At 45.0% G+C, this 26173-nt stretch overlaps 1 protein-coding gene across 1 annotated transcript in view; it reads left to right on the top strand.

Moving 5' to 3' along the window:
- UBXN7 (UBX domain protein 7) overlaps nt 1-26131 on the top strand; it is a 28052-nt gene extending 1921 nt beyond the window's left edge. Inside the window, exons 2-11 of the mRNA XM_066194203.1 lie at nt 1662-1809; nt 3958-4025; nt 6867-6932; nt 9070-9182; nt 14822-14968; nt 15549-15639; nt 16711-16838; nt 17253-17646; nt 18091-18170; nt 21317-26131. Of these exons, the coding sequence (XP_066050300.1) occupies nt 1662-1809; nt 3958-4025; nt 6867-6932; nt 9070-9182; nt 14822-14968; nt 15549-15639; nt 16711-16838; nt 17253-17646; nt 18091-18170; nt 21317-21478 (1397 nt within the window). The 3' untranslated portion in view covers nt 21479-26131. The remainder of the gene's footprint in view (nt 1-1661; nt 1810-3957; nt 4026-6866; nt 6933-9069; nt 9183-14821; nt 14969-15548; nt 15640-16710; nt 16839-17252; nt 17647-18090; nt 18171-21316) is intronic.
- Nucleotides 26132-26173: the final 42 nt, after the last annotated feature.

The following is a 26173-nucleotide window of genomic DNA, read 5'->3' on the forward strand; positions in this document are numbered from 1 at the left end:
AACCAGTTCCCTCAGTCAGTTTGGCTTTCTCCCTGGTTTGATGTGCAGGTTATTTAGAACCAATTGGTCTCCACAGTTTCAAAGTGTATTATTCTGTGTTCAAACCAGAGCTTCTTGAGTTTTTCCCAGAAAATCTGAGAAACATCTGAATGTGTTTTGCCCAGGCTGATGTTGTCTGTGGGCCTGGTTTTGAGCAAAGTGGTTTTGTCATTTTGGTGACTTGCTGTGAATTTAGGAAGAATTACTACAGATCCCAAAGCTGCTCCCAGACTGGCTCAGCTGCATTTTACCACTCTTCCTCTCCACCAGCCTTTGTAAAGGAAAATAAGCTCTTTGGCAGTCCACCACCTATGGAGATGGGTCTGTAAAGAACTGGGTTGCAGGAGAGCTGCTTTTCCTGAGGGAGCTTCTGGTGGTGGGATGGTTTTTGATGAGAAGTTGGGAGGTAGAGGCTCGTCCTTTGAGGAAAGACTTAACAGGTGATGTTAGGAACTGTTGCTTCATTGTGAGCAGCAACATCAAAACTGGGATTAGTTGCACTTTAAGTGTTCAAAGCCAGTCTGGACAGGGCCTGAAGCAACCTGTGCTAGTGGAAGGTGTCCCGGCCCGTGGCAGGGTGTAGAACTGCATGAGCTTTAGCTCCCTTCCAACCCAGCCTGTTCCATGATTCTGTGATTTGAATAAATGTTAGTCATTATGCAAAGAACTCCGTAGACAAGTACTACTTTCTCCCTCTTGGCTGCTTTTTTTTTTTTTTCCCCCTTCTTATATAAACTGAGCTTCTGCTGGTTTGATTTTGCCTTTCAGCAGAATCAGTAAATCAGAATGTCTTTTCTTCCATCTCTAAACGTCTGTTACAAGTGGATAAAAAACTTTAGCAGCTGATTTAATATTCTTCCTGTTAAAATGTTAAGTCAGGTTTTAATTTTTCTTTGTGCATGCCTACTTGTGTTTGGAAAATTCATAGAATCGTGGAATGATTTGGCTTGGAGCTGACCTTGGGCGGGGACGCCTTCCACTGTCCCAGGGTGCTCCAAGTCTGTCCTTGGACACTTCCAGGGATGGGGCAGCCACAGCTTCTGTGGGCAACCTGTTCCAGAGCCTCACCACCCTCACAGGGAAGAGTTACTCCCCGGTGTCCCATCTGACCCTGCCCTCTGGCAGTGTGCAGCCATCCCCCCTTGCCTGTCCCTCCATCCTTTGTCCGAAGTCCCTCTCCAGCTCTCCTGGAGCCCTTTTAGGCACTGGAAGGGGCTCTAAGGTCTCACTGGAGCCTTCTCTTCTCCAGGTAAACACCCCCAGCTCTCCCAGCCTGGCTCCAGAGCACAGGGGCTCCAGCACCTTCGTGGTCTCCTCTGGACTCATTCCAACAGGTCCATGTACCAGGAAAATGTCTGACCTCTAGAAGAAAACTCACATCATGCTAAAACCCCTCCGATGGTTTCCACTGTGTCTCCGTTGCTGGCAGGAAGAGGCCTGGCAGTCCTGACTGCAAGCATTCCCTTCCCCCTGAGCTGTGTGTGTTTGTCTCCTTTCACAGTTGCGCTTCAGGGATAAATGGCAGCTGATGAACCGTTCCTCCTAATTATTAATGCTTTGAGAGAAAAAGCTGTTCCGGGCGCTGCCAGTCAAAACGCCGTGATTTCCCTTTGGCTTTCCAGGTGCCAGTGAAAGTGTGGGGAAGCACATGCTCGAGGCCTGCAACAACAACCTGGAGATGGCTGTCACCATGTTCCTGGACGGAGGGGGGATCGCCGAGGAGCCCAGCACCAGCTCCGCGGCCGTGGCCGCCGTCCGCCCGCACCCCGAGTACGTACCCGGGACACGGCCCTGCCACCCGCCTGTCCCGCCAGTGCCACACTGCACATCAGCCAGCTGTCACTTCTCACCACAGCAGGCATTACACACTGCTTTGATCTTGTTCAGTTCAGTGCTCCAGCCTTGTTCTGGGTGTTCTTGTTTGTAGGCCAGAAGTGAGTCTCTTGCGCTTCAGAAGTTTTCTGTAGCTTTCACCTACTGTTTTTTACAAACAAAGCCCAGATTTAAAAATCATTAAAGTAAGGATCCAGTAATAAGAGAGTCTTGTTTTTAAGTGCTTCAGTGATCTTGGTGTGCACTAATTTGGCAGTTAGAGAGTTTTCTTGGTTTGGTTCTTATAAATGAAGCCACCTTACTCCAATTTCATAGATTCATGGAATTTAAGGTTGGAAAAGACCTCTAAGATCATCAAGTTCAGCCATCAACCCAACCCCCCCACCATGTTTCACCACTAACCCATGTCCCCAGGTGCCACATCCATATGTTTACTGAACACCTGCAGGGACTGTGACACCACCACTGCCCTGGGCAGTCTGCCAGTGCTTTACAACCCTTTCTGTGAAGAAATTTGCTGTGGTATCTAACATAAACCTCCTCTGGCACAACTTGAGGCCATTTTGTCTCATCCTGTCTCTTCTTACCTGGGAGAAGAGTCTGACTTGTGAGGGTTTAACCCAGTTTGGCACTGGAAGGGCCAGGCCCTTTACACCAGTATGCAGAGGAATCAGCATCTTCAACACCTCCATCAGTCTCTTGTACATCAGATGCCTGCAAAGGGAAGAGAATTTCCACTTAAGCATGACAGACAGTCTCAGTGCTACCTATTAACGTGACTGTTTGGGATAAAGGGAAAATCTTGAGTGGTATAAACCACATTCATTAAATACGGTAAATTAAACTTAAACCAGGCTTTTGACCTTATAAAAATCTTCCACTCCAGGAAAAAGACAGCTAACTTAGAGAGGAAAATCCTTGCTCCTCATACTTCTGAAGCACATGTGTAAATGTAAACAATTCTTTTAGTTCTAACCTTTATAGCTGATGTGAAGTGCCTTCCTACTTGAGCGTTTAACAAAGTTAAAATAGGTATATAGGTTAGTGTTATTTCTGGACAATTTCTGGCACATCAGTGACTTCAGATTTTTCTTGGAATACTTTCTTTTTTATACTCAACACCTCCAGGTGCTGATCAGCTCAGTGTTCCTCCTAGGATGAGAGAACAGTAAATGTGCAAATGGAGAGTAACAAGCTGCACAGAGCAATCAAAGATGTGGAGGTTAAGAGCAAGGTTAGTGCATCCTGCTAACATCCTGAGTTACTTTTTGAAACCTGCAGCGTCGAAAGCTGCAGGATGCACACTTCACACCTTGGAAGTCTGAGGGAAGAGGGAGTTCATGGACAGGATGTAGCAATGAATGAATCCTTTTCCACATAGATCCATGGGCCAGGTGACCACACCATTGTCACAAAGATGCTTGTGATTTCTTTGTGGTTTCCTTTCTTCTCCTAGTTGTAGTTTTGGATTATCTGTAAGTGTCTGCAAGTATCACTGACCAAGCTGTTGACATGTGAGGAAGCCCAGTTATGCAAGCCAAGAACTGCTTTAGAAATGGGGGAAAATGGCCATCTTGGCCTTGTTTTCCTTCCTCTGGAAAAGAGAGTTGTGACTTTCAGGTGGAAGCAAAAAGTCTTCTGACAGACAGAAGCTGGTTATAAGGAGGATGATATTTTTTTCTATGTAGCTAGCAAGGAAAGTAGGATGGCAAGTGGATTATTTAACATGTTTTGCTAAGTTTTTAGAGACTTCCAAGGTCTAACAAAGTTATTCAAGAAGAAAAGGGGTTTAAATAGTAGATTGACAGTTACTCAAGGGTTTGTGTAATCTTCTATCAAAGGTCATCCATACCAGCTCTCAGTGCACAGGGTACCATGTCCAGTAGCAGTGCCATGAGTGGGAACAGATGCTCCCTTGAGGCTCCACTTAATCCCAAACTTCTTCATTCTGTGCAATGATACAGCAGCATCTTTAACTGGTTCAAGTGGCAGGAGCCTCAGAGCATAATGAGATGTGGTTTGTACAGCACTTGCAGTATTATCGTCTCTCTGATGTTTTCTGTTTTGTTTCTTCTCCTTTGATAGGGATGAAGTACGAGCTCCAATTCCTCAAAAGCAGGAAATCTTAGTAGAGCCTGAGCCCTTGTTTGGAGGTAGGCTTGTGTTCTTATTTTATTTCTGTTTTCTTTACCTTGAGGTGAGCTAAGTGACAAAAGAAAATCGAAACTTGTTGAATGTGGAGGAGTAACACCAGTGGTATTGAAAACTTCACACATGAGAGATGCTTTATTCCCAGGGGTACTAATTTGCTAAATCTTGTTTCATGAGACTTGGTGAGGTGGCAGCCAATTAACTTAATTAAGTATACATCTGTGTTCTGGGGGCCCAGAACTGTGGGGTACTGCTGTGGAAGTGTTTGAGGTGCTGGGATGGAAGATGGAGCCTTGGCTGACAAGTGAAAAAGAAGAGGACAAATGCCTGCGTCTCAAGGAGACGACAGATCAGAAAGAAGGGCTGAACTGTGTGATTGCTCATACCCTTCTCCATTGCTTGTGCAGGAAATTAATTTGCTCTTTAAGCTGTGCTTGCAGCTACTTTTCTTGTCTCTGTCCTTCTCATGTGGACCAGGTCATTTCTGGGCTGGCCTTTGCCATATCAGATGGATTGAGAGCTTTGCCCTTTTCAGCAAGGAAGGCTGTGCAGGTGCTCAGCACTGCAGTGGTCTCACACCCATGGGAAATGCCCTTTTCTATCATTTAGTTCCTGTGTTAGAAAGGAGAGGGAGGCCAAGCTTCAGGTTTACCCCCGGGACTGATTTTGTTTTTCAGCATTAGAGAGGTGTTCAGCCAGGATGCACCAGCTGAGGGGTGGTTCAGAGGGCAGCACACAATGCCAGGCAATACAGGTGCGCACTGTTTGCCTTTTTGCTGTACTTGCACAGAGAGCAATATTAGCTTTTCTAGTTTTAGTCCTTGTAGGAGTTTTTTTCTGCCTGTTTTGGGAGCTGGAAAATTTAGACTCCTTTAATATGCTTCAGTCCCCAGTTCCATCAGAAAATGTTTATTCCTTAGACAGAATATGAATCACTGAAATGAACTAACTTAACTTCTACATACTGATGTGAGATGCATAAAGTACCAACAATTTGAAATAGACACTTAATTTGCATTTGGGCAAAAAGGAAATGAGATACAAAGTATCTGCTTTCATCGAAGTGCTTTTGCACTTGTATGAGCTTCATTGATATAATTTCATGGCATTCCCCTTGTTGCTGAAAGGCCACCTTGTCAGCAGCAGTGAAGCTGGACTTTGAAGGTCTCAACCATGAGATGCAGTGACATGAAAACAAAGACACACTGTGTTTATCTAATCCTTGCACTTCCCATCCTACCTGGATTTTGGAAGTGGGGTGTTTAGTAGCAGAGGAGGGCGGTTCTGCAGCAGAGCTGTGCATCTGGAGGAAGGTGCCCTGCTGATGCCCCTCTGAAGACACAGGAGCTCTCTGCACTTCTTCCTGTGGCCCAACAGAGTTAGGCCCAATAGATTTTTGACAAAGATCTATTGACTCCTGTGGGTTATTAGGATTCAGACCTGCTGACCCTAACACTTGGTCTTCTTCTACCTACCTGTTACACTCTGCTCTCAGTCACACTGTCCCTGACCATCCACTGCCCTGGATCAGTGATTCCTTCCTGGCACTGTCTGATCCACCAATGCCACTTGTGTTTCTGGCACAGAACAGCCTGACGAAGTAGCTGAACCTGAAGAGATAATTGGCCTCAGCTCTAGCCTTACAGCAGGGGAGGTGGCAGTTTCTGTTTTTAGGGATCATTCTGATGTGGTTGTATAAGCTCAGGTTTTTTCCAGCCGAAGAGGTGACCCTGTGTATTTGTGCTGGATACGTGGATCCCATCATTCAGTGTAAAGGAACCTCCTGGACTGCTGAGAGCCTGTTCACCTGTGCTGCCTGGCTCGAGCTGAGCCTGGCACGAACATGCTGCTTTTGCTGAAGTGGTCCTTCAGTTGCTGTTCCAACTGAGTTTGAGTTGTTCTGAGGCTGGCTTGTGCCTAAGCACTCAGGGTGAAGGAGATCTTACTCCCTGGAGTTGAGAGGTGTTATTCCCCAGCAGGTCCAGTGTTCAGGCTTGCTTTCTTTTTCCATGATAGTTTGTGTCACCACATTTCCACTGGATATAGATTGTATTTATCTTACTTTAAATTGTTTATTATTTATTATGTCTTCTAGCAGTTGGGCTTTGAAGGTTCTTTCTGTTGATAGGAAAGGAGATGAGTAGCTGGAATAATCTTGGCAGGCAGTTCTGTTTTCCTTCCAAGTGCAGTGCTTGTGCTTTACCATAGGATTTCAGTGGGACTTGAGGGTGCTGTTTCTGACACCTGCCTGGGCTGCTGTGTCTGTCCTGCTGCAGATAATCAGTTCTCAAGGTTTCTTTGCAAAAGGAATGCTGGATCTACTGGAAGAGTGTGGCTGTCCAGCCCAGCCAAGAAGTTGGGACAGGATCAGGATAAGAGTTCAGAAAAGAGTAGAAATGCATTGTGGAAAAGATAAATGTGATTCTATATTAAAAAAATATTTTCTGATGGGGTTTAATCTTTTGAAGTTTTTCATCCCCTTGAAGGTCTTGGGTAAAATCTTGGCTGGAATTGTGACAGGGTGATGCTGTGACAGCACTGCCACTCCATGCTGAAGGGTCTTGGTGAGCCCATCAGAAGGGGCTTTAAGCCTCTCTATGTTGTTGATACACGTTTTGTTTCTGGACTAAGGTTTGCTGGAGGGAGGACGTGTTAGGAAATGGAATTTATAAACTACCTTCGGCCTATTTCCATCCATTTCCAGTCCTTCCCAATGACCTCTACTCCCACATCATCCCTGCTTCAGCTTCCTTTTCTGTTTTCCTACATGTGTGATGGAAAGTACTAATATGTATTTATTTTGATAATACACTTTTCAAATAATTCTTTGATTTTTTTTTAAGCTCCTAAAAGACGCAGACCTGCTCGCTCAATATTCGATGGCTTTCGGGATTTTCAGACAGAAACCAGTAAGTGTCTACAGATCAGTAAGCCTGATTTATTTTATTTTATTTTATTTTATTTTATTTTATTTTATTTTATTTTATTTTATTTTATTTTATTTTATTTTATTTTATTTTATTTTATTTTATTTTATTTTATTTTATTTTATTTTATTTTATTTTATTTTATTTTATTTTATTTTATTTTATTTTATTTTATTTTATTGCAAATAACATGGAGAAATCATTCCTGTTGTAGGCTAGGACAGCTTTCAGTTGTTGAAACATTTTAAAACTGCCAATTGTGGGGCAGGGTACATTTTTAGAAGTACAGAATCGTAGAATTATGATTATCACAGTAAATTCTGTCTGCTTTGGTCTAACTGACTCTCAGAAAAACCCTTTTTCTGCTCTAGAGGGAACTGAAATAGGGGAAGAATCCTAACACCCAGGTAGAAATTAAATTCATCCACTGGATATTTCTTGGCTAGGCAGTGGATGTTCTGGCACTTGAATTACATTGGAGTAGCCCTGAGGCTTCTTCCTTGGCCACACATGAGGTTCTCCAGGCTTTAATTGCTGTTTGCCTTTGGCTGTTCATGCACAGATCTCCAGGTGCCAAAGCACTGGCTGTTACTTCATCCATGAGGTGTCACAGAATGTGATTCTGTGACAGCACAACACCAGGTGTTTCACATCTGAGTTGTGGCTGTCATGCTGGTGTTGCTGGAGTGTTCCTGAGGTGTAACCACAGGGATCAGTAAAGTTGGAAAAGTCTTCTGCCCCATGTCCCCAAGTGCCACATCCACACATCTGTTAAATCCTTGCAGGGATGGGGACTCCACTGCTGCCCTGGGCAGCTCTGCCAGGGCTGGACAACCCTTTTCAGGAAGAATTTTTCCCTAATATCCAATCTCAGCCTCCCCTGGTGCAACCTGAGGCTGTTTCCTCATCCTGTCACTGGTTACTGGGTTCCATGGACCATGTTCCCACACAGTTAGGGGTTGGCTGCCAAACTGAAAACAGGTGTTGATACTTTCCTTCCCCTTTTCCAGTAATGATGAACACCACAAGTATTGAAATCACTGGCAGCTTTGTAAATGAAAATGCCCGTGTACGGAATCAATGCCCTTAAAGTTTTACTCACCATCTTTCAGCCTGGTCTAGGAGAAGGTGTTCCAGCCCATGGCAGGAGGGTGTGGAACTGGCTGATCTTTAGGGTCTCTTCCAAACCAAACCATCCTGTGATTCCACTCCTAAGGCATTTAGAGATGGCAACTGTGAGGATTTATGGTGAAAGTTTATCATGCTTTTTGGCAGAACTTTACAGGTAGACATCACTGTGTGGCTGTCTCTGGAAAAGCAGCCCTGGCCATGAAATTCCAGATGATCTCCTGGCTCCTAGGGCTGCTTTATTCCCTGTGTGTCTGCTCAAGCATAGTTTTTATGCTTTGACTCATTGATAGCTCCTTCCACAGTGGAAAATTTTTGGCCATGGGATAGTTATTGCCCATTTCAGCTGACCTGGTTCCATAAAATACATCACATATCTGCTGTGATTTACCTTTATTGTCCATGGTCTTGTCTGAGTAGGAAATGTGTTCTGTATTATTTCAGATGGAATTGATACACTTTAAAAGAAACATCCAAAGAGGTTTCTCCATGTAAACTGATTCTGTTTGTTTGTTTCTTTTCTGTGGGATTGCCCCACAGTCAACTAATGGAAACACTGCATTAGAAATATTCCTTTTAAAGGTTATATTGCTACAGTCTAGCTCAGTTTCCCATTTAGAACCATCACTGGGGACAAGTCACGGCTTTTTTTGGCTGCTTTGTTTTCAAATACTGGTATGTGACCCCTCAGATTTATTAAAATGTTTAAAAGTGAAAGCACATGAGAAAGCTGAGGCAGAGAGGTTCTGCCCTTACACACCAGCTAAGCTTGTTCAGTGGGGTCTTACCCTGGGACTCTCCTTAAGAGATATCCTGGGATTTGCACTCACATTCCTTTCACTAATTCCCCTAGCTCTGTTCTCCCCAAACCTCCTAGGAACTCGAGAGAATTCCACCCCAGAAGTTCTGTGTTTGAGCATTTAGCCAGTAACAAATGCCCCTTGTGAATATTTTGTCTAATCCCACTCCCTTTCCTCTTGGGGCTGTGCAGTCCGGCAGGAGCAGGAGCTCCGGAACGGAGGGGCAGTGGACAAGAAGCTGACAACACTGGCTGACCTCTTCCGACCTCCCATTGACCTGATGCACAAAGGCAGCTTTGAAACGGTGAGGGCTCACCTTTGGGTGCAGATCCTTCCTTGCAGGGTGGCTGGGGAGGGTGTCAGGATGGATCCATGGCTGGACAATCAGAAGGTTGCAGAAGACGGGGCAGTGATAAATATTTGATGGACTGCAGATGGGAATGTATTGAAGGACTTCACTGATGGTGGTGTCACCTGGGATGGACCCATAAGGATCATCTTATGGGTGATGTCTCACTCCTGGCCACGCAGCCCACGTGGTTTTATGTTTCAGTATCAGTGTGGCAAATCACACGTGTCAAAAGACTTGAGTGAGCAAGGGAGCTGGTCACAATGGGAAAACTGCATCCCTTGAGCTGTCTCCAGAAAAAGCTGGAGTAAGATTGCTGTGGATAGGTGAGGGAGGACTTTGCAAGGGGCAGTGTGGTTTGCAGCACAGCCCTGCTGAGAAGCTCAGGTGGAGTTAACACAGCTGAGTGGCTTCTGATACCTGAGTGAGTAAAAGTATTTGAACGCAGCTTTGCCATCAAGCCACAACTTCATCCTCAGTGGAGATGTTGCTCTTGCATAAAATCACAGTGGTTGTGTTTTACTTCTGGTGGTGCTAGGGAAAGTAGCCCAGAGATCCAGGACACTGTCAGCTCTAAATAATCTCAGGTGTCACCTTCCCTGATTGTGTAGGCATGTGTGGATCTATTCCTAAATTGTTATGATGTGGATCAGTGACTTAACTAATGATTAGAGAACATGCAGGTTGGTAATATTTTTAATTTTTGAGTCTGTAATTTCCAGATATTCTTCAGAAATTCCACTTACTTCTGAACTTTCTCCTGGTCATCTTTGAATAGATGAGATTGATGATGATCATTATTTTTACTGCATGAGAATGCAAAGTAATGATTAAATGGTGCAATACAGATGTTGGAGAACCAACTGCACAAGTCTGCACAAGTCTGCACAACTGACTGAACAAAAATATTATTTACCTTGTTTTCACATGTGCCTTGACTGCTGTGCACAAATACTAGAGCACTGCTGGAGAACTTTGGATGAAACACTGTGTGCCTTATGGAGTCTCCAGCTCTCATCCCATTACCCTCATCTCTTTTTATGCTTCCCAAATCACCGGGGATCAGTTGCCTTGTCACTAATTCCTGTGTTCTGAGGGTGCCCTCCACAATCTCCTTAACAGAATTCCAGCTGTGAAAGGATGCTGGCAGAGAGCAGCAGTGTCCACCCTGGGAAGGAATTTTTGTGCAGTGGGAGCAGAGGAGCAGCCTGAAGCAGTTGGTGCTCAGGTGTCCCTGCCTTGTGATCTGTGGTGCAGGGTTTAGTTTAAAAGACACGTGTCAGGGCTTCCATCTGATTGTACTTGCTGGGCCTGGGGTCCAGGGGTGCTGAGGAAACCAGAAAACATGTGTGGTTAAAGGCACAAGTAAGGAGAATTCACATGGCAACAACCAGTCCTGCTACAGGAGCAGTCAGTGAGTGCCCTCTGAGCTCTGCTGTGGAGTTTGAGATGGGTGCTTGTGTTTCCTTGGTTCTTGCTGGAAATGTATGAAGACTTTAGCAGTGTTGATTGTGGCATCTGTCACTGTCAAAAATAGTGTCAGAGAGTGAAATAACTGATTGATGGATTTGCTTGTCCTAAAGTCTCTGCATTCTTATTCAGTCTTGAAAGGTAATTTTAAAAAGGGGGTGGGCTGGGGTTGGGGAGGGGGTTTGTGTATCCTCACCCTGCCCTGTCCTGTGCAGTACCTGCACCCTAAAGACCTGTACACTTTCTGGTGTTGGCCCTCACCTTGCTGTGTTCTTGTACAGTTCCTTGTCCCGTGGGATACCCTTCATTTCATACTGATGCTCCTCACCTTCATTGCAATCTAACTCTTCACACCTTCTCACTGTGTTGACCATTTCCCTTTGCATTTTACCTTTTCTCACTGCAAACTTCTTCAGCCTGGGACAGTGTCAGGCCTCAGTGACCGCAGTCTCTCAAAATTCATCTCTAGCAAGCTGCCGTTGGCTTCTGCCTTCTCTGTATGCTGAGATAAATGGATATAAACCATATGATAAACCAGAGATGCTCATCACATTTCAGAGTATACTGTCATCGTGATGCTCTTGTAGTTAAGCTTTGGTCTAAGTGGGATTTTCTTTCCAAGGCTGGTGTGTGGGGTGTTCCAGCCTCTGGTGGGGTGTGCAGGGACACTCTGCTGGGGTTGAGCCATATACATTTATCAGAGAATTATTTAGAATTTAGGGCTTTGCTGGCGGGAGTGGTGACATCTGGTCTTACCTATCTTTGTTGCTCATCAGCTGTTGCTGCTCTTTGGGTACTCTAAGGTGGTTTTTGAGAGTAAGTGCATGTAATTAACTTTAGTTTGCCCCAAGAAACCTCACTTTTCTTCAGTTACAAAGAAACTTTGTTACCAGTAAGGCTCAAAAAGTTGCTGTTTCATTTTAACTCGATATGAGTAACTTTAGGAGTAGGTGTGGTTAACTTCATGGCAGAAAAATTTTCAAGAGTTGAATGACATTGTTTGGGGGTTTTTTATCTGCTGTATATGAAAAAGCATTGTGCTTCACATGCAGAACAGCTTATGATCACTGTACTTGTAAAGTTCAGTGTGTGACTGATTAAATTAGAGTTCTCCCATTAATGTGGAATCTGTTAGGAATAAATCACTCAAGTAGAATAAATAAATTGCACACCAAACGTGTGTTAGAGTGGTTTTGTTCTCATCTGAGACTGCTTTCAAGAACTGCAGGTGTTCTCTCTAGATGCCTGTGGTGTGAGAGAAGATTGAATTTGGGTAGACACACCAAATTGACTTAGTTTGCGCTTCTTGTTGTGGGCAGAGATGGTTCTGGTGTGCGCAGTTCTGTGTTTAACACTCAGTAGGGTTTTGGTGAAGTGACTGAATGTCACATTGCAGAGTTTCAGGTCTGTGTATATGATATTTTTCCCATTTGATAATTACCTTTTTTAGCTCCCTGCTTTACAGCTGAGACTGAGGGGTTTTTTGTTTCTCCTTAGAAAACAGCAATAAATTGGAAGCTGATCTGGTCACTGTATTCAAATGGAACAATTACCTGTGCATCAGGTGCTTCTAGTCTGGTTTGGGTCAGCACAGCTGCAGGTACAGCTGTGGCTCAGGAGTGGCTGGGTGCTGAAAGGATCTATGCTCTGCCCCAGGTAGGAAGTAGAAGTGTGGCCCAGACAGGAGATTTCTTGTTTGATTCTGTCCTGCTCTGACTCTCTGTCAGCTGTTATCTTCCACACTGAGTCACACACATGTCCAGAGGGTCACAAGGTGCTGGCTCCACTTCCTTCTTCTCTCTGCTGCCTTGGAAGGATTGCATTGCAACAAAAGTGAGCCAGCAGGAACCACCCCAACATTTTTAAACCGTTCATGTTCAGAGGAGGCAAATGAGAGGAAAACTTACTTTTAGTAGTGCAAGAGCCAGAGTTACACAGGGAGATGCAGCACTGAGCATAAACCAAGACTTGTCTCACAGATTGTCTCACCAGGTTGCTGGTTTGCTGCCCTAAGTTGTAATGATGAAATATGTGACTGGGCGGAAAGGGTAAAGGCACACTTAGGACAGACTGGATTGGTTTGGGTTGGTTTTTGCATCTGGGCTCCACTGGCTCTGCTCTCAGAGTGGCTGTCCTGTAGTGCCCTGTCCATGGGCTCTGTAAGTGCCTGGCACTCGCCTTTATACCTCAGAGGAGGAGGAGAATGGGAAACAGAGGATGTAATTCCATCAGATCCAGCCTTTGGGACACACAGGTCAGCTCTTGAGCCTTCCCTTGTTGCCTTGTCATTTACCAAAATGACCCTAATATCATTAATCTCCAAATCCACAGTGTTTCTTCTCCTCATACTCTTGTCCTTCCATTCCCTCAGAAGAACCCCTGGAGCTGTGTAAGAACTGTGTGTGTGAGATAGCAGCAGTTTAACTGTGTCCTTTTAAATGTTAGATCCAAAGCTTGCTTTTAGAAGGAAGTTAAAAGTAGTTTCAAAAGCGCTGCCTGTTCTGCAGATGGAAACTCAGTTTTGCAAATTTTCTCTGTGGAATTTCCTGCTTGCATCCTTCCAAGGCCCTCGGCTGGACAGAGGAGAAGTAGAACCAGAGGTTTTCATTAATATTAGAAGATATACAGAGTGAGGGTAGAAGAATGATATGCACTTTCCAGCTTTCTAATTACGTATTTTTGGGAGTATTCTTTTTACAGACTACATGAGAACACAGGACTAAGGCAGTCCAATTGACTTAAATAACATCAGAATTTTTGTTCCCTTTAAGCTTGGGCAGTACCTCTAGGTCTCATCTCACGCTGGTTTCTTAGAATTAATTCTCAAAATGCACAGTTAGCTCAAAACAAATCCTTTGAATAAAAGCATGACGATTATATTTAAGACCCTTGCCAGTTACTTAGGTGTCACCTTCCCCACTTTTCTCACCTGGTGACCTGGATTCTGGCAGTGTAAATTAGTGGTAAGTAGTTAGTGGGAGGCCCCTTGTGGGAATAGGACTGTTCCATGCTTCTACCTTCATTTTTTTTTTCCTTTGAGTAATACAAAAGCTGCCTCTGCAGGGCACTTGGCCACACAGACTGACTTTGTAGGCTGAGATTCTTGCCTTGGTGAAGCTGAGTGTGTGGGGTTCACGTGTCTGTCACACAGTGGACAGGCAGACTGTTCCAAACTGCACTGGCTAAAATTCGTTTCAAAAGTAAAAACTTTGGTTTGGGGAACAAAGTAGTGCCCAAACAGCAAAATTTTGCATAATATCCTGATTCCCCTGAATTTTTTGTCCTTTGAATTCCATAATGGTAGATTACCAGCAGGATGGTGAGCATAACTTTTAAATATTTTTTTTTTAAGCAAAGAGAGTTCCTATGCCAGTTCCAGTCTTTCCAGGTGGTAAGAGCATTCCTGCTGTTGATCTAGCCCTCTTTTTTTCAACAGGTATGACAGTTCAGCGATCAGAATTACATTCTTGATCAAACTCCTACCATTAACTTGCAACCAAGCAATCAGACAGTGCCAGCTTTGTGACTCAAACCAGTAAGATTTCTTCCTGCGCCTTCTGTCTCCCTCCCCACTTGCAGTCTGGATAAGCAGCATCAAAAAAGGATGCCTAATTTGGCAGTTGGACAGTCACAGAGTAACTCAAAACTTGGAGAGAAAAAGCAAACACGCAGAGAAGGGGTCCTGTTGAATCAATGCAAGTCCTCTGTCAATTATGCAGCCTACTGAACTAGATGGTCCATGGGTTTATCTTTAGACTGAGCAGGTCTTTGTTGTCAGATCAGTGGGAATGACTACACTTTTCCCTGAATAAATACTTTATTCAGCATTGCCATGTGTGTCCCCCCTCTGAGTTGCTTTTCCCACCCTGTGCTTGGCTTGTTGAAATCCAGCAGCTCTGTTCATCGATGTGATTCTGTAATTCAACCAGGCTCATTTAAAGCAGATCTTTCAGCCCTACCTTCTGTTTTATGGGTGCCTTTTCACTAGCTCTGTCCATCCTCCTCACTGTGAAGGGGTTTGGTGGAAGGTCTGGCAGTGGTAGAAGCCATCTCTGATCATTGCTGGCATCGGTGGTGTCTGCCCCTTCAGCTTGACCTAACCAAACTTCTCCTTCTGCTTCCAGGCCAAGGAGTGTGGTCAGATGCAGAACAAGTGGCTCATGATAAACATTCAGAACGTGCAAGATTTTGCCTGCCAGTGCCTCAACCGTGACGTCTGGAGCAACGAGGCCGTGAAGAACATCATCCGGGACCACTTCATTTTCTGGCAGGTGAGAAATTGCCTGGGCATGGATGTGTGGGTAACTCGGTGCCTTGGTAGATGGGACAGTGGGAAAAAAATCGATTTCTCTGGAAAAGATGGAATTCTCTTGGCGAGCCTGCAGAAAAGATGTATTTCTTTTACGAAATACAGTGCATGTTACAAAATACATTACATTAGATAGGCTGAGTTAGGCTGGAGGTTAGGTCCCCTCCATCACAGAATCACACAGTGGCTCAGGGTGAAAGTGACCTTAAAGCTCATCTTACATTTTCTCAAACTACATTACATTTTCTTAACCTGCATACACTCCATCCAGAAAAGATGGATTGTATGTAGTTTATGGATGGAGGTGTAATTCATGGGTATGCATTTGAAGGCATAGACTGCCTTTCAGTTGTGCAGTCAAGATGTTACCACGTTGTTTTTAATACATGGAGAGCTAGAGGTTTAATTCCATCTTGTCAGAGTTACTGAGAACTGTGTGTGCCATTGGCAGTTTATACTGTAGAAGAGAGAAAAATTTTGCATTTTCAAGGTGCAATTTGTTTGTGTCCCCTCTCCAGCCACTAATCTGCCCAATTTTGTAGGTGTACCATGACAGCGAGGAAGGACAGCGGTACATACAGTTTTATAAATTAGCAGACTTCCCTTATGTCTCCATCCTGGATCCCAGGACAGGTAAGACAAGTGGCAGCTGCTTACCTGGAGTTACCCTGTGGGAAGGACTGACACTTGTAGCCTTCCACTGCAGTTTGTGTTACATTTGGCTGAAGAATCTCTTCAAGACCCGAAGGACTGACTCAGCGTGTTCCCAGAGGAGCTAAGGGAATAAAACACCCAAAACTTGCGGAAATTTTTTATTTGAAACTTAGCTAATATTTTGCTTAGAAAGTGAAAATAGTTCCATCTGGTGGAAAAACTCTGAATTCTTTTTTTTAAGTCTTTCAAAAGCTTCTTGAAATCATGTGATGAATAACTGTAATATTTGTAAGTGCTACTTGAATCTGCATTCTGCTCCTCCCACAGGAGGGAGTGTGTGAGGCTCAGCAAACTTTAAATTGCATCTTAATTTTGAAATACCATTTCAGCTTCAAGTTTTTGTTTTCTTTTGCTTGATTTTTACCTGAACAATCAAACTTCTCCCACTCCCTGTAGCTCTTTCAAAGTTGTTGCTTTTTCTTTTGTATCCAGCAGCTTCTTTTATCATCATATAATGCAGCTGCCTGGTTATGTAGTGTTGGTCTGGTCTCCTGCTTGTCAGAACTGAAGTGATAGCATCTGATCACAAGTCTGTGATCAGAGCTGGGACCTCTTTGTAGCTGACTTAAACCACCCAAAAATACATACATTTTTTAATGTTGCAACTGAAGTTAGAATACTCTTCGTAGCACTTTACTTCTGGGAACAAATGCTGTTTGCCCAGGGTTAGAATCAGTTAAGCAAGAGTGGAGAAGTGCTTCTTCGTAAAACTCAGTGGTTTGGTGTTTATTCATTTGGAGGCCAAATTCACCATTCTGTGCTCACATTCCTGTAGATAAAAAGAAAAGAATGGAAAAAATCTGTGTCTGTGTCCGTGTCTGTCACTATGCAAGGGAGTGGAAGGAGGAAGCTCCATAATGATCAGGTGGTAGCCTGTGGGAAGCTGCAGTTCCTCAAACAGGGACTCTTGCAGCGGTGAATTGGTGTGTTTGGCCACTGAACTGCAGCGTTTTGCTGAACTTTTGTTTGATGCCACCTTTTGTTCCCTAGGCCAGAAGCTCGTGGAGTGGCACCAGTTAGATGTGACTTCTTTCTTGGACCAAGTGACCGGGTTCCTGAGTGAGCATGGCCAGCTGGACGGCCACTCCAGCAGCCCTCCCCAGAAATGCTCCCGCTCAGTAAGTGTGATCAGGCTCTTTGGGAAAGAGTCCCCCAAGCCCCCAAGGGCTGGGGACACCTGAAGGAACACCCTGACTTGTGCTTATCCAGCTCTGCTGATTTCCCAGACAGACTCACTGAGTTAGTGCAAGGCTGTGCAGAAATACAGCGTGCCAGGGAATGCCTTCTCCCAGGGTCACTGTGTGTGCTTTTGGCACTTGGTTTGGATTTAGCAGTCAGAGTGTGAAAGGAATATTGATTACTCCATGCAGAGCTCCAAGGAGAAGCCATTCAGTAATTACAGCATGCCTGGCTTTCCCTGCTGTGCCTTCCTGACACTTTTAGTGGCTTCCCTTCTGGAAGACTGATGTCCTTTTGGTTTTCAGTACATCCTTGAAGTCAGCTGTGATGTATGTGTTGTCTGCATCCCACAGGAGAGTCTGATTGATGCCAGTGAGGACAGCCAGCTGGAAGCTGCCATCAGAGCCTCTCTGCAGGAGACACATTTTGATTCCTCGCAGGCCAAGCAGGAGAGCCGGTCGGACGAGGAGTCCGAGTCGGAGCTTTTCTCTGGAAGCGAAGAGTTCATTTCTGTTTGCGGGTCGGAGGAGGAGGAGGAGGCCGAGATTCCAGCCAAGCTGAGGAAGTCTCCTCACAAGGACTTGGGGTATAAAAAGGAGGAGAGCCGGAGGCCTCAGCCTGAGCCCTCTGCAAGGACTGAGCCTGGGACAACGTCAAACCACAGAGTCCTGCCCTGCCTCGATGCGGGGGCGCTGGAGGAGTCACCTGACAAGCCTGAAAGTACCTTCCGGGGCCTGGACGTGAATGGTAAGTGCCCAGTTTTCATGGCTTCTGTTGCGGCTTTTTTGCCTGAACCTGTTCATAGGCTGCCAAGCCTGGTTTTGTCCCTTCTTTTGAAAATCCCTTCTGATTTCCTACCTCCTTGCCAGCAGACATGTGAGTGATTGACCAGCAGCACCCCTTGGGCACAGCAATGCCCCAGCCTGCAGAGCCCTCTGGGTCCCTGAGCTCGTGTCTTGGCCCAGGAGTAAAATCCACTCTGGTGTAACACAGGTGCAGTGTGCTGGGGTCAGCCACTGCTGCTTTGGAAGGGTCCTGAGCCTGATGTATGTATTTTGAGTGTTGTGGTAGAACTTTACCTCCACAGAACTGGAACCTTGTGTTTGTCTCCAGTTCCTCACCACCTGGAATCTGCACAGGAGCTCAACTCAGCTGCCCTGGTGTTAACTTGTGGTAACTTCCTTTGTGTAGGACCAAAGGCACAGCTGATGCTGAGGTATCCAGATGGAAAGAGGGAACAAGTTTCACTGCCTGAACAGGCTAAACTTCTGGTGAGTGGACTTAATGGACTTTGCCTGAGTAGAGGAAAGATGAGACTGGAGAATTTCTGTGCTTGGGGTGACACTTGGTAATCGGATCTAGTGGGACAGGTGTATCCAGGGAGTGCTTGCACTGCGTTCCATGTCATTCCTCTCTGGTAACTACTGGCTCTGTGTGTCTCCACTGCAGCTTGGGTTCTGTGTACACTCCAGTGTCTTCCTCAAGCCCCACACTGCTCATTTTCATTATAAAATTACTCTAAATGGGTTTTGCATTAATTGTTAATTACCGTAAAATGCTCTCAGCCTCTCATTTCTGGGGCTTTGTTTCTAAAAGTAGTTGGTTCCCGTGGTAAAATCAAAGGCAAAACTCTTCATTCTCATTCTCCATCTCTCCCATCATATGTCCAGCCTCCCTTCTGGACCTGGATGTTGGAGCAGACTTTGGAGGAAGTTTTCCCAAACCAAATTTATTACAGTATTATTTAATTTCTGTGTCTCAGGTGTGCATCTCCACTGTGCTTTGGGTCCTTACCTTGGAGAAGTCCATGTGAATGGCATTTCCATCAAAGTTTTACAGGTGCTTACCTGGGAGCACAGTGTAAAGAGGTTCTGTTTGCCATGAGTTTTCAGGACACAGTGGCCAGTTAAGCTCATTCAAATGTAATCAATCTGACAGCTGGAGCCATAGGGAAGGCAAAAGCACACCTCATCAGAAGGATTTTGTGTGGATTTGGGAGAAAAGTGTCCTATCTCTTACAGAAAATGGGGCTATTGCCTAGCCAGCAGCTCTAGGAATATACAGTATCCTCAGCTCATGTTCTCATCCTTGACTCTCCTGCTTGAAAATAAAAGGGAAAAAAAGCTTGGCTGCTTCTTGAATGCAGCTTGTTCAGTAAATTTGCATGTCTTATTAAACCTGTAGCACTTTTGAATACTGAAGCAATTTATTTAGGCAGTACAAAAGTGTAATATTGAAATAGCCCTGATAATCCTGACTTTTGGCTTGGCTCCTTTTATGGACTGTGGAAGTTAAAGGAAATTTATCTCAGCTTATGATTTCCCTTCTGCTCCACAGTCAGCAGAGGAATTTAGCTGAGTCAAGATTTGTGGGCAAAGACATCTTTTGGTTGCAGAGCTGAACAAGCAGCGTTTGTGCTGGTCTCTTGTGATCTTCTGGCGCCTTTCAGTCACATCCAGACTGAGTCTCAGGTGTTTCTTTGTGAGCATCATTTCCATGCTTGTTTTTTTCAGCCTTTAGTTGCTTCCATTTTAAAGCTGGCCAGAACTGGCAAAAGAAATTGCTTAAGGAGACAGTTGCACTTCAGGAGTTTTAACTGATTATACTCCCCAACACGAGTTTTAAAAATGTTTTATTTTTTAATCATTGTGTTACTGATGAAGTACTGGCTTTACACACATTATTTCCAAGAGGTGCTTATGCTTCCAATATTACCATGATGCCATTTCTTCCCCTCAAGCAAACAAAAAAAAAAAAGGACAACACTGCCTCACTGCCTTTTTATGGAAGCAGTTGCTCATTGTGTGCAAATTCAGTTGACTTTACTCTGTTCTGCAGTTCAGCCCTTCCTCCACATCTGGTTTTGCCAAGTGTTTCAGGTGTGCAGGAAAGATTGGCCTGTGAAGGGGCAGGGAGACAGGGCAGGAAACTTGACTGAATATTTAAATTCAGTGGTTTGTAAAGGAATTTTGATCATCTTTGTTGCCTGAAAAGGAAATCTTCCCATTCCTTGCATTCCCCCTCTGACACAGGCACTGTGATCTGCAAAGCCTTTGAAGACCAGTCCAGGGGCACAGTCTCCTCATGCCAAAGGGGTGTGGATTTTGATGATTTTGGAAGGAAATTCTGTGCTGGTACTTACCTGGCTGTTCTGCACTCACCAACCTTGGAAAAGCCCAGGTTGAAAAGAATCCCTGGAGATCACCTTCACTTGCTCAAAGCAGGGCTGAGGCTGAGCTTATGCAGAGCCCTCTCAAGATGAGTTAGGCTGGAGGTTGGGTGCCTCAGTCCCCTCCATCACAGAATCACAGGCTGGCTCAGGGTGAAAGTGACCTCAAAGCTCATCTTGTTCCATCCCCGCCCATGTGCAGGGACATCTCCCACTATCCCAGACTGCTCCAAGCCCTGTCCAGCCTGGCCTTGGGCACTGCCAGGGATCCAGGGGCAGCCACAGGTCCTCTGAGCAACTGTGCCAGAAGAGTGCTGTGGGCTGCTGTGATTTACTGGCATGAGTTGCCCACCAAAACAATGTGAACAGGATTGATAGGACCCCCTGATTTATTCACACTTTGTTTTATTACTTTAAAATTGTCTTTTCTTCCTCTCTTACAAAAGCTACAACTTCTCCTGCCCACGTCTTGCTCTGTTGCTCTATCCTCTTTTCTTCTGCCAGTCCCCAGTTCTCTGCCTCTCTCTGTTTGTGCTTTAGGTTCCCAGCTTTAGGCGCTGTGTTTCCTGGTGAACTTGGGAAATCTCTCTCAGCACAGCACAGACATGGACTTTTCCTGACATGCTTGTTTCTTGGGAAGTGATCCCCTCATCCCAATGCTCTGTATCCTGCCCCAGTTGCTTCTGTAGGCAAGGAAGCCAGTGGATTAAAAAGATCTTTAAAAATCCAAGAACAGCCCCAAAATCTCTTGCTTATTGAAGGCAAGAAAAAGAAATTAATAAAATTTCTGCATTTGTTTTGGTCAGTGCTGCCTCACCAAAAAGTTTCTTTAGTGGCTTTTAGCTTTAGGGTAAGGGCAATATCTGATAAACAAACGAGGGGGCTTCTATTTTGGGTTATTTAAGGCTTTTTTTTCAGGTTCTATTTCACTGTGACTTGAATGTGTGATGTGGAATGCAGCTCTCTTGCATTAATGCACTGTTAGCTATAGTCTTATGTATAGTTGACCTTGTGTGTAAAGAATCAGTTAGGTTAGGGGTCACTGGTAATTAGTTTTTGTGATTAATCATCACACATGGTATGCCATGCATGGGCCAAATTAAATGTTAAAGAGGGTCTGTACTCTATGCAAAATTTCCAAATTTTAAATTTTTCTTTGATTACAAACCTCCTTTTTAGAGGCAAACAGGAATTCTTTTTTTAACATTCTGGATTCTGTGACACTGGTTTGCCTTCCTTTCTCCCCAGGCTCTTGTGAAGCACGTCCAGTCCAAAGGATACCCCAACGAACGCTTTGAACTGCTCACCAACTTCCCTCGGAGGAAACTCTCCCACCTGGACTATGAGATCACGTTACAGGAGGCAGGCCTGTGTCCTCAAGAGACTGTCTTTGTGCAGGAAAGGAATTAGCACTGTGGCCTGAGTTCTCCCAGCCTTCCTCCCTCTCCTCTTTGCCCGGGACAAGAGTCGTTAAATATGCAGTTTTAAGGGTCGTGGGATTGCAGTGCTGGAATCAGGCAGCTGGCTGGCCCTTCCTTCTCCCTCCTCCTCTCTCTCCCTCCCTTCTCCTGCTCTAGTGACCAAAAGAGAGTGCTCAGAGTTTTATTTTCTTCCTCAGCTGCAAAGAGCATTGGGAAGGACATCTTTCCTCTGCTTTCCTGGAATAAAGTAAAACAGTGATCTGTGTATCCAGCATGCTGGAGCTTGGAGTGGCCATAATACACAAACCCTTCTCGCTGCTATTCTTAAATCTCTTTTGTTTAATTTATTTTTGAAAAGAGTGTGTGATAAGGCACGGAGGCATCTCTGTAAGGAGAGAGCATAACCTTCAGGACAGTCTTTCCTTTGTTTGGATTCCCTATACAAAAGGTCTCCATTAAGCTTCCAGCCTTCTCTTGTCCAACACTGGTTTGGATAGGAGGTTTTGGAAAGGAGTTGGGTTGAGCCGTGGTAAAATACTCTGCCCCACCTAATTCAAAGGCTTCTAGATTGCCTGCATGTTTTCCTCCTGCTTTAAACTGCCAGTGGATATAGTAAAAAAAACCTACCAACCCCTCAGAAATCCAACTGTGCACCATATGGGCTTGACTGCTTGGCCCAGAGGGAAAGCTGTGAGTCCAGTGCTGGAGCAGAACCAGCTCCTTCATGGGGATGGGTGGGTTATCCATGTTCTCTTCCCGGCACCCTCAAAGTGTCTCCTTACTTGCTCTCAGGATTTTGCAAATGACAAGGATACTGTGAAGGTTTTGGGTTCTCTGAAAACACCTGCCACGGAGACCTGACTGTCAGTGGGCTTTTTTTCCTTGGCACAGTGGTTGGTTTTTCTAGGAGTGAGTGGCTTTACAGGGGTTTTACAGCACTGACAGCATTGAGCATCAATTAATGCTTCATAAAACACTTCCCAGCCTGGTGGCCTGAATTCCCTGGGATGATTTTTGTTCTATTTCTGTCACTTACCTCTAAATTTGGAAAGCTGCTCCTTGGTGCAGACTTTTCTTTCAGCTCTGGAAGCTGGCACCACAAGTCAGTGCCCTGGTTTTCTTCCAGTGTCTTCTCTAGACATGGAGCTGTTGGTCAGTTGGTGTTTCAGCAGATGTTCCAGTGGGACAGGAGTTAACTGGCACAGCCCTCAGCATGGTGTGGTGCATTTGTGTATTTACAACTAAAAACTCAGTTTAAGGTGGTCTTTGATCACTGAGGAGAAAGGCATATGGGACCTGGCATAACTGCTGACTTTTTCTGCCACTCTCAGGTGATTGTCCTTGTTAAACACTTCAGTAGTCAGAAATTTGCGTATTCCAGTTTTTCAAGATATTTTGCCTTTGCTTTCATGCTGGCATCTGTACTTTGGAGTCTTTAAATGCAAGAAATCACAGCAAATGTCAGGCACTCCCGATAAAAACTTCAGCTCGCAGCTGTCTCCTGCTCCTAATTGAGGTTTGACATGTAATCATGCAATTGTATGAATTGATTTCCCTTTCTGCTGCAGGATGTAGTGTCAGGAAAGCAGAGTCTCAGCTCCGTTTCCTTATCAGTGCTTGGTGTGACACCAGCTGTCATCTTTGGTTTGTAAAGAGCCCCAGGTGTGGGGGGAAGTGAGGGGGTGGCTTGTGTTTGACCTCTAGACTGAAGGATCCTTTAGTTCCTGGATATCCAGATCCCTAACTCGCATTTCCACATAGACCTAAAGCTTCCTGAGGCAGCTGTCTGGTTGGAATAACAAGGTGTGGTTATTGGCACCTTCCCTCCCCTGCCCCTCCCAGGCCTGCTCCTGTATGTGAGGCTGTGCTGAGCTTTGTGATGAGACCAGGAATTGCTCAAACAGGGGAAAGAACATAGGGAAGTTGAACATTCACACAGAAAATGGCATTTTCTCGTGGTTTCGAGGAGTTTGCTCTGTTCTGGGAAACTCTGATCCTGGGCTGGATTTTTTTTATTTCTCTGTCACAGTGGGTTTTTTTTTCTATCACCTTTATTTGCTTTGCTTTGAGAGCAAGAAACAGAAAAAAAAGAAATTAAGGAATATGTATCCCTGCACGTGGGTCTTCTCTTTGTTCATTCCTCTCTCTCTCTCCTTCCCAACCCAAACAAACCCAGTACCACACATCAGCTGTGCTGTGGGGGCTGAAAGCTGATGAGAAACTGCACCAACCGGGATACAACCCCTTCAGCTCTTCATCCCTCTGGAGGAATGTGTTTTGCTGGCCTCAGGAATGTGTCTGAAAGCATGAATCGAGTCCTGCCTGGGACAGCTCATGGCAGTGAAGGTGATGGGTTGGGCACTGTTGAAAGAGCCTTTAAACAGTCACTTCTGGATGTGAAACCTGAAGCTCAAATTGCTGGAAAAAATGTGTTAAATTTGATTGGGAAATACGCTGTTGAGCTGTGAAGGACAAAGAAAACCAATCCTTCAAAAGCTGTGGTTTGTGGCTTCCTGTGGGTGTCATTTGGTCAGGAGTTGCATGTGGTGCTGGAGGGGTTGGAGGAGCAGCAATGCATGTAGGCAGTGGAGGTTTTTCTGAAGTTTTTCAGCTCCTTGCTGCTGGTGGAGATGTTCCCTTGGCCTGTGCTCTCCATCTAGCACAGCTTCATTTTGGGATGTGATGTCCAGTAGTCCCAGTCACAACCAGGATCCTGGAAGAGAAGGTGAAACAAGCTCTGGCTTTCCCTGCCAGGTGCAGCTGCCACGTTTACTCCCCACTGCAGAGGCCCACAGAAGGATTTTACATCTTTCTGATGCTGCATGCTCTTAAGTCAAGCTAATTGACCAGCCTCAACCTCACAGCATTCCCCACTGACCTAAAAAGGGCAGGTAGGGGCTGGACCAAACATTTCTGGCCATACTTGTGTTATTTTCTTTAGGCTTTGAACTAAGGTCTGTGCTTTTATCATTTCTGATGTTCATGGACTGCAGTGCGTTGCTTTTCCTGGTAAATCAGTTCAGTTGACACCACTGATCTTAGAGGAATGTCCAGGATCTGCAGGTAGCCTTATAAAATACAGTTGTCTGTAAAAGGCATCCACAGGTACCTTTATTCCTAAGTAGATCTGAAGAGGAATTTTTCCATCAGCTCTTCCAGAGCTCCCTGACCTTCTCCTCGCTCTTAAGGGGAAGTGACACCTCTCCTTTGTCCAGCTTGTGTTTCACAGGTCCACGTCCTTCAGAGCTGATTTGTACACTCAGCTTGCCCTGGCACTGGTGCTGTGGTTTGTACCTTTGCAGAAACTGGGTTTGGTGCAGGTTTTAGTAACTCAGCCTCGGTGCTGAAGGGTCTCAAATTCCTGTCAGAGCGCTGAGCTTCTTCACTGGGACTCGAGCAACAAGGGCGAAATTAAAACCAGTTTTCTCTTGGGGGCAGGGCAGCATTTGGGCTGTTTTTCAGGTAGCAAATGCTGCAGAGATGCTTGAAATGTGGTGGGGTTTTTTTGTAAACCACATAAAAATGAAATATGAACATAGGGACCTGTGTAGGAATGTCTGTGTGACTGTGAAGATCTGTGTCATTTCAGGGCCTCATCACTTCATTTTTATTCCTTTTTAATTTGTATTAAATGTCACTACTTTCTTCTGGTTTAATCCCTGTTTAGTGAAGTTGATGAAACGGTTAATCTGGTGTTCCAAGAGGAGAAGGGATGGCAGAGATGTGCTTTAGGTGGGTGAAGTGCAAAGTCGCTGTCCTTAAGGACTGGCTGTGCCTTGTCTGGCTGTTCCCGTAGGCTCAAATCCAGCCTCTGCTCTCCCTCACCCTTTCTATTTATTTATTTTCACGAGTGATTTTCTATAAATGGAACAGCTCCTGTTTCAAAGACAAAACAAACTGATGCTGAGCCCTGTGCTGGCTGCATTGTTGGAAGTACCCCCAGGCCTGTGTGGCTTTGGAGCTGGGGAGGTTAATGGATGCCCTTTCTGTGCTGACTTTTATTCCTGTCTCCTCTTGTCCGTGGGATGCTCAGTCTGTGCACTCTCAACAAACAGAGCCATAAATATTTACACACACAGGGGTTCAGTCAGATACTGCTGCACCTGAGAGCACTGCCTCAGCCTGCCTCGGGTTATCCACTGTGTTCCATGGGCACCTTGAGGGTGAGGACAGAAATTCAGGATTTGGTCGCTGTCTGATCGCTGGGAGTGTCTGCAGTGCAGAGAAAAGTCACTTTGTAACTGCTTGTGAAATGGTGCCCAGATTGGAGGTGTAGAACTGAAACTGGAGCAGGGGATGAGGTGCTATTTTATAGACCAGATTTATATGAAGAACATCTGAGTAAAACTCAACTCAGAGACACCAGACTCGAAGATGGATGATTTTTTTAAAATGAGGCTGTTTCCTGGAACTGGGGAACATCCAGTTTCTAAGGGACAGCTTTTTACAATGGTGACTTTCTTCAATGATGGCAACTTCACATGGGAGGAGGGAGAGGATTAATTTGGAAGTTTTCAGCTCACTGTGCTGGGAGGGACCAAACTCAAGGAAACCTCTGATCTATATACACAACTGCTGCATTTTTTTTATAAATATATGTAAATGTCCTATTGTAATATTTGATCCTGGAAATAAAACAAACTGTTTTCAGTAGCTTTCTTCAGCTCTTGGTTTTTTGGGGTTG

The sequence above is a fragment of the Chamaea fasciata genome, unplaced genomic scaffold (genome assembly GCF_029207755.1).
Source record: "Chamaea fasciata isolate MVZ Bird 193981 ecotype frontalis unplaced genomic scaffold, bChaFas1.0.hap1 SCAF_11, whole genome shotgun sequence".
NCBI classification, from domain to species: domain Eukaryota; kingdom Metazoa; phylum Chordata; class Aves; order Passeriformes; family Sylviidae; genus Chamaea; species Chamaea fasciata.